This window comes from Tursiops truncatus, chromosome 17 (assembly GCF_011762595.2).
Source record: "Tursiops truncatus isolate mTurTru1 chromosome 17, mTurTru1.mat.Y, whole genome shotgun sequence".
Taxonomy (NCBI): domain Eukaryota; kingdom Metazoa; phylum Chordata; class Mammalia; order Artiodactyla; family Delphinidae; genus Tursiops; species Tursiops truncatus.
Genome location: NC_047050.1, coordinates 2,809,121 through 2,820,757, shown reverse-complemented (window position 1 = coordinate 2,820,757; position 11,637 = coordinate 2,809,121). Strand labels below are relative to the sequence as shown.

Sequence of the window (11,637 nt, the reverse complement as noted above, 5' to 3'; positions counted from 1 at the left end):
TGCTGTCTACAGGAGACCCACTTCAGAACTAGAGACACATACAGACTGAAAGTGAGGGGATGGAAAAGGACATTCCATGCAAATGGAAATCGAGACAGCTGGAGTAACAATACTCATATCAGATAAAATAGACTTTAAAATAAAGAATCTTACAAGAGACAAGGAAGGACACTACGTAATGATCAAGGGATCAATCCAAGAAGAAGATATAACAATTATAAACCTATATACACCCAACATAGGAGCACCTCAATACACAAGGCAACTGCTAATAGCTATAAAAGAGAAAATCAACAGTAACACAATAATAGTGGGGGACTTTAACACCTCACTTACACCAATGGACATATCATCCAGACAGAAAATTAATAAGGAAACACAAACTTTAAATGACACAAGAGACCAGATAGATTTAATTGATATTTATAGGACATTCCACCCAAAAACAGCAGATTACACTTTCTTTTCAAGTGCACATGGAACGTTCTCCAGGATACATCACATCTTCGGTCACAAATCAAGCCTTGGTAAATTTAAGAAACTTGAAATCATATCAAGCATCTTTTCTTACCACAACGCTATGAGATTAGAAATCAATCACAGGGAGGAAAAACATAAAAAACACAAACACTTGGAGGCTAAACAATACATTACTAAATAACCAAGAGATCACTGAAGAAATCAAAGAGGAAATCAAAAAATACCTAGAGACAAATGACAACGAAAACATGATGATCCAAAACCTATGGGATGCAGCAAAAGCAGTTCTAAGAGGGAAAGTTTATAGCACTACAAGCCTACCTCAAGAAACAAGAAACATCTCAAATAAACAATCTAACCTTACACCTAAAGGAACAAGAGAAAGAAGAACAAACAAAACCCAAAGTTAGTAGAAGGAAAGAAATCATAAAGATCAGAGCAGAAATATATGAAATAGAAACAAAGAAAACAATAGCAAAGATCAATAAAACTAAAAGCTGGTTCTTTGAGAAGATAAACAAAATGGATAAACCTTTAGGCAGACTCATCAAGAAAAAGAGGGAGAGAACTCAAATCAATGAAATTAGAAATGAAAAAGGAGAAGTTAAAATGGACACTGCAGAAATACAAAGCATCATAAGAGACTACTACAAGCAACTCTATGCCAATAAAATGGACAACCTGGAAGGAATGGACAAATTCTTAGAAAGGTATAAACTTCCAAGACTGAACCAGGAAGAAATAGAAAATATGAACATATCAATCACAAGTAATGAAATTGAAACTGTGATTAAAAATCTTTCAACAAACAAAAGTCCAGGACCAGATGGCTTCAAAGGTGGATTCTATCAAACATTTAGAGAAGAGCTAACACCAATCCTTCTCAAACTCTTCCAATAAATTGCAGAGGAAGGAACACTCCCAAACTCATTCTATGAGACCACCATCACCCTGAAACCAAAACCAGACAAAGATACTACAAAAAAAGAAAATTAAAGACCAATGTCACTGATGAATATAGATGCAAAAATCCTCAACAAAATCCTAGCAAACAGAATCCAACAACACATTAAAAGGATCATACACCATGATCAAGTGGGATTTATCTCAGGGATGCAAGGATTCTTCAATATACGCAAATCAATCAATGTGATACATCATATCAACAAATTGAAGAATAAAAACCATATGATCATCTCAGTAGATGCTGAAAAAGCTTTTGACAAAATGCAACACCCATTTATGATAAAAAATATCTCCAGGCATAGTGGGAACCTACCTCAACATAATAAAGGCTTAGATGAAAAACCCACAGTAAATATCATTCTCAATGGTGAAAAACTGAAAGCATTTCCTCTAAGATCAGGAACAAGACAAGGTTGTCCACTCTTGCCACTATTATTCAACATAGTTTTGGAAGTCCTAGCCACGGCAATCAGAGAAGAAAAAGAAATAAAAGGAATACAAATCGGAAAAGAAGAAGTAAAACTGTCACTGTTTGCAGATGACATGATACTATACATAGAGAATCCTCAAGGTGCCACCAGAAGACTACTAGAGCTAATCAATGAATTTGGTAAAGTTGCAGGATACAGAATTAATGCATAGAAATTTCCTGCATTCCTATACACTAATAATGAAAGATCAGAAAGAGAAATTAAGGCAATAATCCCATTCACCATTGCAACAAAAAGAATAAAATACTTAGGAATAATCCTACATAAGGAGACAAAAGACCTGTATGCAGAAAACTATGACACTGATGAATGAAATCAAAGATGACACAAACAGATGGAGAGATATACCATGTTGTTGGATTGGAAGAATCAATATTGTGAAAATGACTATACTACCCAAAGCAATCTACAGATTCAATGCAATCCCTATCAAATTACCAGTGGCATTTTTTACGGAACTAGAACAAAAAAATCGTAAAATCTGTATGGAGACACAAAAGACCGCAAATAGCCACAGGAGTCTTGAGGGAAAGACACGGAGCTGGAGGAATCAGACTCCCTGACTTCAGACTATACTACAAAGCTACAGTAACCAAGACAATATGATACTGGCACAAAAACAGAAATATAGATCAATGGAACAGGATAGAAAGCCCAGAGATAAACCCACGCACCTATGGTCAACTAATCTATGACAAAGGAGGCAAGGATATACAATGGAGAAAAGAAAGTCCCTTCAATAGTGGTGCTGGGAAAACTGGACAGCTACATGTAGAAGAATGAAATTAGAATACTCCCTAACACCATGCACAAAAATAAACTCACAATGGATTAAAGACCTAAATGTAATACTAGACAATGGGCATCATCAGAAAATCTACAAATGACAAATACTGCAGAGGGTGTGGAGAAAAGGGAACCCTCTTGCATTGTTGGTGGGAATGTAAATTGATACAGCCACTATGGAGAACAGTATGGAGGTTCCTTAAAAAACTAAAAGTAGAATTACCATATGAGCCAGCAATCCCAGTACTAGGCATATACCCAGAGAAAACCATAATTCAAAAAGACACATGCACCCTAATGTTCATTGCAGCACTATTTACAATAGCCAGGACATGGAATCCACCTAAATGCCCACTGACAGAGAAATGGATAAAGAGATGTGGTACATATATACAATGGATTACTCAGCCATAAAAAGGAACGAAATTGGGTCATTTGTAGAGACGTGGATGGACCTAGAGACTGTGATACAGAGTAAAGTAAGGAGCAAAACAAATATCGTATATTAATGCATATATGTGGAACCTAGAAAAATGGTACAGATGAACCGGTTTGCAGGGTAGAAATAGAGACACAGATGTAGAGAACAAACCTATGGACACCAAGGGGGGAAAGCGGCAGGTGGGTGGGTGTTGGGATGAATTGGGGGATTGGGATTGACATGTATACACCAATATGTATAAAATGGATAACTAATAAGAACCTACTGTATAAAAAATAAATAAAGTAAAATTCAAAAAACAATTAGGGCACATTTGAAAATGACAAGTGATTTCAAATGAATCCCTTCAACAGTACAAAGATATAGAAAGTTGTGAATGAATTAGTATTTATCTGATGAATTCATTTTGAGAGAAAGGGTAGCACTATGGATTAAAAGGAGAAGGAGTATTTTGTAGGACTGCAAGGGGCTGTAGAGATTTAGTCCTTTGTTCCTCAAGGCCATCATCTGCATTAGAATTCCCTTTAGACCATGTTAAAAAAGTCTTGGACCCTGTCACTGGTATATATCTAGTGTATTAAAGAGTGGATAAACTTCTAATACTCCATTTTTTCATATAACGAAATTAATTTAAGTAACAATCATGAAATAATAATAATGGCCAAAAAAGAAAGAAACACTGAAAATTTTTTTTAAGACTGAAAGTTTTTATTGAAAATTCATATAATCAAAGCAGTCAAAACTAAAGTTAAAAAATAAATATTACAGAAACAAAAAGGAAAACAATTTTTCTATAGTTTTCATATCTGCCTAAGAGTTTTTTTTTTTTTTTTTTGCAGTATGCGGGCCTGTCACTGTCGTGGCCTCTCCCGTTGCAGAGCACAGGCTCCGGACGCGCAGGCTCAGCGGCCATGACTCACGGGCCCAGCCGCTCCGCGGCATGTGGGATATTCCCCGACCAGGGCACGAACCCATGTCCCCTGCATCGGCAGGCGGACTCTCAACCACTGCGCCACTAGGGAAGCCCAGCCTAAGAGTTTTAACATTAACCTTTTGTTAAGAGATCAACATGACATTTCGTGTAAATAACTGTCTAGCAAGTAATAAGTGAATTTTAATAAAACTGAGAGATCAAAAGATATCTTACGTAACTACTAAATCATACTGCTGATGTAATGCTTTCTTACTTGATTTTCGTTTTAAGTGGAACAACAGGCAATTAAGGATGAATTCCAATTTCAAAAGATGTTACTTAAATTCTGTAAAACATTTGCCGTGTACACTAAATTTGGCACTTACCAAGGGGCCCCACGGAATGACTGAATGAGATGGTGGGATGGAGTCCAGAGCCCACCACTCCCTTCAGTAGAAGGGACAGAAGAGTGACTGGAGGGGGTACCAACAGTAGGCATGGATAGGTTTGCAGATTACTTGGCAGGAGAGCGGAGTTCTTTCTCACAGCTTCCACTTCTTCGTGATGTCGGAGGTGAGATTACTGACCAAGAGAGAGAAATTGCAAAGGAGTGGGGATTAGGGCTTTAAGAGCAGTGCAGTTTGATGGCGAGCAGAGCTCACTACTAGGGAAACAAACACAGCACAGATGGCTGAGGCAGGAATGGACACCAGGTTTCCAGACACCCAGTTTAGTGCTCTCTTTAATAAACCATATTAAAAAGGATGCCTACTGGGAAGAGTTTTACATGTATGGGCAGCAGGTAGGGTTCACTAAAACAAATGGATGATTTGAGGAAGCAGTAGTTTCTGCTTTTTTTTTTTTTTAATAGATCTAAGACAACCCAGTTCTACTTTTTGACGTTTTAAGTTCTTTGTCAAAATAATGAAAGACAGGAGCTCGATGTGAAAAAAATGACTGTTTTGTCTCAATCTATTGGTTTAAATCTGTCGGAAAATGAAGGATGCTGTATTTTCTTGTGGGTGTCGCATTAGAAACAGCTCACAAAGCTCCTCGCTAGCTCTGAAGATCCTCACTTGTAAATTAACTGTCATCATCATTAATAACATGTGAGTACCAGCAGAGCAGCTGACCGGGGCAGCTTTAAGGTCTGTAAATAGCACTGGACAGATTAACTGAATAATGCCAGAAGCCTCCAAGTATCGTACGTGACCATATCTTACACACCAAATAGCTATGGTCTTCAAAACAAAGTCCGAGACTTTTTAAAGGGGCTAACTTTTGAAAATGGAAAATTATGATTCATACTTTAAGTCATGTCCGTCGTGGTTACTGCTGTTTGAACATAATCTAAAAAATCTGGCTAATGACATGAAATTGTCTGAGAAAAATCTGACACAAATGGAGAATGAAATCCCCGATCAGGCAGAGTGAACAAAATTAAGTTGTGTACCGTGATCTTCCCAGTATCCTGATGTATTTTTGGTTAAAAGATTAATGTCATAAACTTGCCACTACAATGATTTTTGAATGATGCCCTGTCCGAGTTTTTGAGATACTTGAGGGCAGAAATTTTCCACAGTACCTTACCTACTCAACCTTCAACTTGAATATTTGCATAATTTATTACATTCAATATTTTATTAACTGCTAAGTGCCCAGCTCTCTATAAAGTTCTAGGAACTTAAAAATGAGTAATTCATAGTTCCTTGTCTTAAAGGTTTCAGACTTAGATGGGGAGCCAACAATTTACAGTTGTGTCATACGAAGCAGAGGTGGTGGAAGGGGGAGTGATCGCTATGTTGTCTAGAAGCTGGCAGCTGGCTGAGGTCCAAGCTCTGTTTTAAAGGATGCCTCTGAAAGATGAACAAGAGTGGAAGAACATCCCTGGATGATGAAACTCATACCAGGCGTGTGTAAACGTGACAAGTGCCAGGAGATACCCTAGAGGTGGGTTGGGACCTAAGAGATTCTTATGCTAAGAAGCATAAATTGCTTGTTGGGGTGGTGTAATAAAACTCCACCCTTAAAAAAAAAAAAAAGTAAAAATCACTCGCCAAAAACAAGACCTCTCCAGGATCGACAGGAGTGTAAACTTAAGAATCAAGTGGTAACACGTCTTAGCCCGTCTCAGCCATAACTTTCAGATACCGGGTCAGCGCGATGGAAACTGAAAATCCGTAATGCTTACCAGCTGTTCGACGTTTTCTTTCAGGTCCTACCATTACAAACGACGGAGCGCAGATTTCACTTGCCCGGAGCGTGTGTTCTGCTTGGGCGCCCTCGAAAAGGGTGCTGACACGCCTCTTTACGCAATCGCAACTCAAAAGCCCTCTAGTGACTCAGCGGTAGCACCTCCAAGCTGTTACTCATACCAGAGATTCCTGGACCCAACAGGAAGCCCAGAAGTCTTACGTATTTACTCTACCTGCAACTCCCGCTCCTCAGACTTGAATACTTGCGCGCTGCGGCTCCATTGCCCGTGACTCACCGTCTTCACAGCATCAGGACCCCCGACACTGCTTTCCTTAGGGGGCTCGTGCTAACCCACTAGAGAGCTCAGGCTCGAGCTGAAAAATGCGGTGGTCGCGGCGCTTCCGACCTCCTCCCCACCGACCCAGCCTTAACTGCCTTCTTTCCCTTCCCTGATCTGAGCCTGTGCCGCCAGCGCCTTCAGGCTTGCCAGGCCCCTGGCCGGCGGCCTGCAGGCCCGGCGGGGAGACACGCAGCCCCCCCTCCCCGGCGCCCCGTCCCCGCACGGGCCCTGGGCCGGTGGCGGGAGCCCAGGGGCCGCGACAGGCCGAGGGGGCCGAGCTCTTCCGCCCGGGTAACCCAGGATTCGGTGGGTCGGAGAGCGCAGGCCCACTCGCTGGAGCGAGAAGGTCAGGCTCACCTTGGGGCAGTCGCGCCCGGACAGCGGCCAGCACCGCCCCGAGCCGCCCAGCGGAGTCTCCCGGGTCACGCGAGGACACCAGGGCCCCGAGCCGGGAAGCACCAACACCAGCACCGGCACCAGGCGGAGCCGGGTCCAACCCTTCCCGGCGGCCCGCCGACTTCCGGACCTGCGCAGAGCTGCCCTGCGCCCGCCGCGCCGCCCCTCCCCCGCCCGCTTCCCGGCGTGCCCTGCGCAGGAAGGGCCGGAGTCGACAATAACAAACCCGCGGCGGCCGTGTCCGCGGCCCTGCTGAGCCCGGCGCTGCCTCGGCTCCCCGTCGCCCGGCCCCTCGGCTCTGACCGGCCGCGGCCCGCCCTCCCCCGGCCCCCGACCCAGAGCCGAGGGGCCTGCCCGTCCCCGCCGCCCAGAGGCGGCGGCCCCGGCCGCGGCGGTTGTGTCGGTTGGCGGCGCCGATGGACGGTTGGTAGCAGCCGCCGAAGACAAGGCGGCGGCGGAAGATGGTGCCGGGAGCCGCGGGCCCTGCTGCTGCCGCCGGCGGAGGAGGAGGCGCTTCCCGGTGAGTGCGGCGTCCTGCCCCTCGGGCGCGGCCCAGGGAGCGGGTCCCCGGGCGGGGGAGGCGGGGGCGGGCGGCTCCGCGGGGGCCTGTGCAGCCCCGGCCTCCCGGTGCCTCCCGCCGGCGTCGGGAGCGCCGGGGCCCAGGGACGCACCCTCGCCGCCGCCGCCGCCGGGCTGGGCCCTGAGGTGTCAGGCTCGGAGGCCGGACGGGGCGAGGGTCCCAGACGCGGCTCCGTCCCGCCGCGGAGCGCGAGGCTTCCCCGAGGGCACGATGCGGATAAAGTTACTCCCGGGAATGACTCAGCCTCCGCCGCCCCGCGGGCGGGCGCGGGACGAGGCGCGGGTGCGGGTTTCACAGCTTCCGCGGCCGGAGCCGGACGGCCCTCGTGGGGGGTCATCGCCGCCGTGCCTCCCACCGCCTGCCGCGTGCGCTGCGTTTGTTGTAGATGGTTTCGTGCCCGCGTTCCCTCCGTCTGAAGTGTAGTCGCCCCGCGGGGCCCTGGGCAGGCGCAGGTGCCCGCTGTTGATAAAGAGGCGCGTTGCTGCGAGACCCGAAGCCGGGGAAGAGCGTCCGCCAGGCAGGGAGCAATGATTTGGGCCGCAGGAGCAGGGCCTAACCGCCGTTTTGTATAGTTTCTAGGTTTTCGTGTGTGGGTGGTGCTTGTGTGGTTTCTCCCGAGGGTGGGAAGGTGAGCCGCTTAGGAGCAGGGTACTCAGCTTAAGCAGACAGACAGCCTGTTTGATGAAGAATCTCGCCGTTGTATGTCCGTATTTGATATAAGCAGCGCGCTTCCGATCCTGACATTACTATGAGGGGCAGCCAGGGACCACTGAGGAAGGTGGCTGACTCGATCCGTAAGGAGACCCTTGATGGCGAGGTGAAGATCTCTTTTTCCTTTCTGTTTTTAATGTTGCAACAATAGAATATGGTCTGGGTGAACACATTTTCTCAGCAACATTTTCGTGTTTAAAACCTAGAGTTTTAGAAAAGAGATGCTTCCTGTTGATAAACGTTTGTGTTGGCAAATGCCTGTTGATGGACCTCGGACATGGACTCAGACCACGGTTTTAAAAAGTAATTTTATTTCGTCTGTTTGGAACCTTTTATGTTAGTCACAGGATTAGTTTGGGGCCTGATTCTTATATGGTGATGTTGGATGACAGGGAAGGCGAGGAGGCGAAACTCGTCTTTGAGGACAGTGTTTTTCTGGCCCTTGCCAACAAGCACAAGGTCAGAACACATGGCAGATTTGAGTCCTAGCAGATGAAATTCATTAAGTCAGAAGGGGCAGAGGGCCCAAGACCTTTGTTTTTGAAAAGCCACACTTTTGAACTTAAAATTTTTATTATGTAAGCTTGAGGAGCTTTTATTTAGCCTCTGGTTTTGAGACTATCTTTAATTGTCATGCATTCAAGCAAATGTGTGAACACCTGCCCTATGCTTTACTTTTCAGCTGTATATAACTCTTCAAAAAAAGTAGTGGGTAGTGAAATTTTCTCATTCAGGTAATGCTGTTCTGTAACCCCAGTTAAGCTTTCTGTGTTCAGAAAATACTGGTTCAGGCAACTCAGGTAAAAATCTAGCAGTCCCTTTCCACGCACACTCATTTAGATGGTTAGTATTTCCTTACCAAGGCAGACCGTTGAACCAGTTACTGCAAGGAATACAGGAATGTGTTCGATATTGTTTTTGCCTTTTATAACGAAAGAAAATTGAAGTCCTGTATACACTTAATTACTATTTAAGCATTAATTGGAAATCTGAAGGAAAGGCCCAAGAGAAGTGAGGAAGCTGACTGTGTGACTGTCTGGGGAAAGAAGGAATTGTAAATGCGAAGGCTCTGAGGACCTTGGCATATACGAGGGAAGGGGAGCGGGTTGCTGAGGTGGGCGGGCGAGCGAGGGGAGCCCCGAGGAGCGTGTGGCGGTAGCAGAGGCTCCACAGATACTCAGGTTTCGGGGCTCTGAGTAAGGAAGGTAGCGTACTCTAAGCCCCACGTGCAAAGGCACAGAGGTTTGTTCAGTAAACCTGGCAGAGCTGGGAAGCAGCTTGGGCTGAGAGTCATTCCTTTGCTCGTGAAATGTTAAACCCCAACAGGACCCAGTTTTAGCTCCAGCAACACGAGCAGTGAACAAAAGGAACTTTATATGTAAGCTTTGTATACAAGGTTGTAGGAAATGGTGAAACACCGGAAGTTCTCAGGAAGATAAATTGCAAACGCAGACTGCTCCGAGATGCTGAAGCAGACACTGTGCTGGGGGAGCAGACTGTGGAGTACTTGCCGTCTCTATGTAGTGATGAAAAGGATGCATATTCTCATTATTACATGACTCTGATTCTTCCATATTGGGGACCTAGTAAAGCTAATTTGTCTGTAACCTGGACCCCTTGTGCAGGGCCCTGGGAGGGGGGGCCTTTCTTCCATGGCTCGGTGAAGTTGCTGTTCGGTTAAATCTCTCTGCAGGTATGGGGCTGGAGCGCTGCAAGGGTCCCTTCCTCTGTCGGTTAGCGTCTGCTTTCACAGCCGTCCAGCGGGGACCCAGAGGGTTACGCAGTGTCTCCCCGCAACCGCCCCCCTCCCCCAATTTTGCTCTCTGTCGAAATCTCATATTTTATTGGCTTGTAATTACGCTGAGACGAAATAATGGTGACTCCCCCTCCTTTGGTTGCTGGTTCAGGACTATTTATTTGCATCATGTTTTCCTTCATGTGCCTCACATAACTGGTTAGTAACCAGCAGAATATCGAAATGTTAGTCGCATCAGTACAGTACCTGTTCATATTTCCATGGCTGTTTTAGCCATTATACTGCAAATTCCAGATGTGCACATCCTTTTTTGATATTGCTGTATATTTACATATAGTCCTGGTTTAATAGAATGAAACTAATTCAACATTTGCTGTAAAAGATAGTTTTGGTTCCATTTCTTTACTCTTAGGATCTATTATAAATTGAAGCATAGAACTAGAAAACTTTGCTGTAGATACTATTGTGTGAGACTTTAGAGTTAAAAAAACAATTCATATTTAAAGAAGGTGTCATAAGTCGATATTGATATTTCAAAATTGTACCACGCACAGCCCTGGATTTAGCATCATCACGATGACACTAATACTGAAAAAACGGTTGTGGCTTCCATGGTTGATATTTGGAGGCCGGAGAGCTATTTTGTAGCAGACTGACTTAAATTCATTTTAATGGTTATTCTGAGAATCTATCAAATGACACATGAAAAATTTTTAAATGTATTAAGGATGAAATCGAATGATACTCTCTATTGGGACTAATTTTTTAGACTGTGTATTTAGTAATATTTCCAATTCCAAATTATCTTTAAGTCATGTGTTTTATGCAGTTTTTATGAGTGTCAGGACATCACGGTGTGTAATACATTTATATGTACTGATATGGAAAGATTCCCGTGATATTATATTATTCAACTCAAACAAATTGCACGTATGCACGATGTTATCTCATTTTTGAGAAACCAAACTGTCCACACATAGACATGTACTTCCTGCACACGTAGGAAAAACCCGAAGCACCTACTCCACACTGCTGAGAGTATTCCTCTTGCCTCCGTTCTTGTCTGTCGTGCTGCCCTTCAGTCAGGTGGCCCGTCTAGTTGCAGGCAAGGCATTCATTTAGGACGCCCTGGGCCTTTATGGAAAGGTTCTCTTTCGGGGAGTGTAAGGAAGATGGCTGACCTACTCTTCTTTCCTTCTTTTTCTCCTTTTCTTTTCTTCTTGGCAGAGAAAGAGGAGGATCAGATGGGAATAAATCTGATCTGGAGAGGTTGAAGCCCAGTTTGCAGTCCCTGGGTAACCCGGACAACTCCATTTGTGGTGAACATAACTAGTTTCATTGGTGTAGCACCCGTGGCCCTCACTGAGGTCCACCTGCTGAATTACAGTTTGCAGAATTGCAAATCAGTTTTCCTAATCCTTGTTCTTTATGAAGCTTTTGGTCCACCTTGTCCAGCGTCATCCACATTTCCTGTGTTCTGCTAGACTTGAAAGCAACTTGAGGGTCTTTGTACTCCCAGCACCTGGCATAGTGTCTGGCTTATGTCGGGTGTTCGATAAAAGTAGGGTGAATAATGACTG

General features: G+C 44.8%; 1 protein-coding gene and 1 long non-coding RNA gene across 8 annotated transcripts in view; one reads left to right on the top strand and one right to left on the bottom strand.

The window, feature by feature from the left end:
* Positions 1-3,851: 3,851 nt before the first annotated feature.
* On the bottom strand, positions 3,852-7,147 carry LOC141276884 (uncharacterized). The gene is made up of 2 exons (XR_012327144.1): positions 6,270-7,147; positions 3,852-4,660 (listed from the first exon to the last, which is right to left on the bottom strand). It is a non-coding gene; the product is annotated as an uncharacterized lncRNA (long non-coding RNA).
* A 56-nt stretch (positions 7,148-7,203) lies between these two features.
* Positions 7,204-11,637, top strand: part of RB1CC1 (RB1 inducible coiled-coil 1) — a 59,426-nt gene continuing 54,992 nt past the window's right edge. For 4 of the 7 annotated variants that reach the window (XM_019925353.3, XM_019925350.3, XM_019925349.3 and 1 more), the window contains exon 1: positions 7,206-7,530. In XM_019925353.3, coding sequence (XP_019780912.1) covers positions 7,472-7,530 — 59 coding nt within the window. In that variant the 5' untranslated portion in view covers positions 7,206-7,471. Of the gene's footprint in view, positions 7,531-11,637 lie in introns of all 7 variants that reach the window. The other 3 variants (XR_002174411.3, XR_002174410.3, XR_012327143.1) reach the window with 2 other exon arrangements.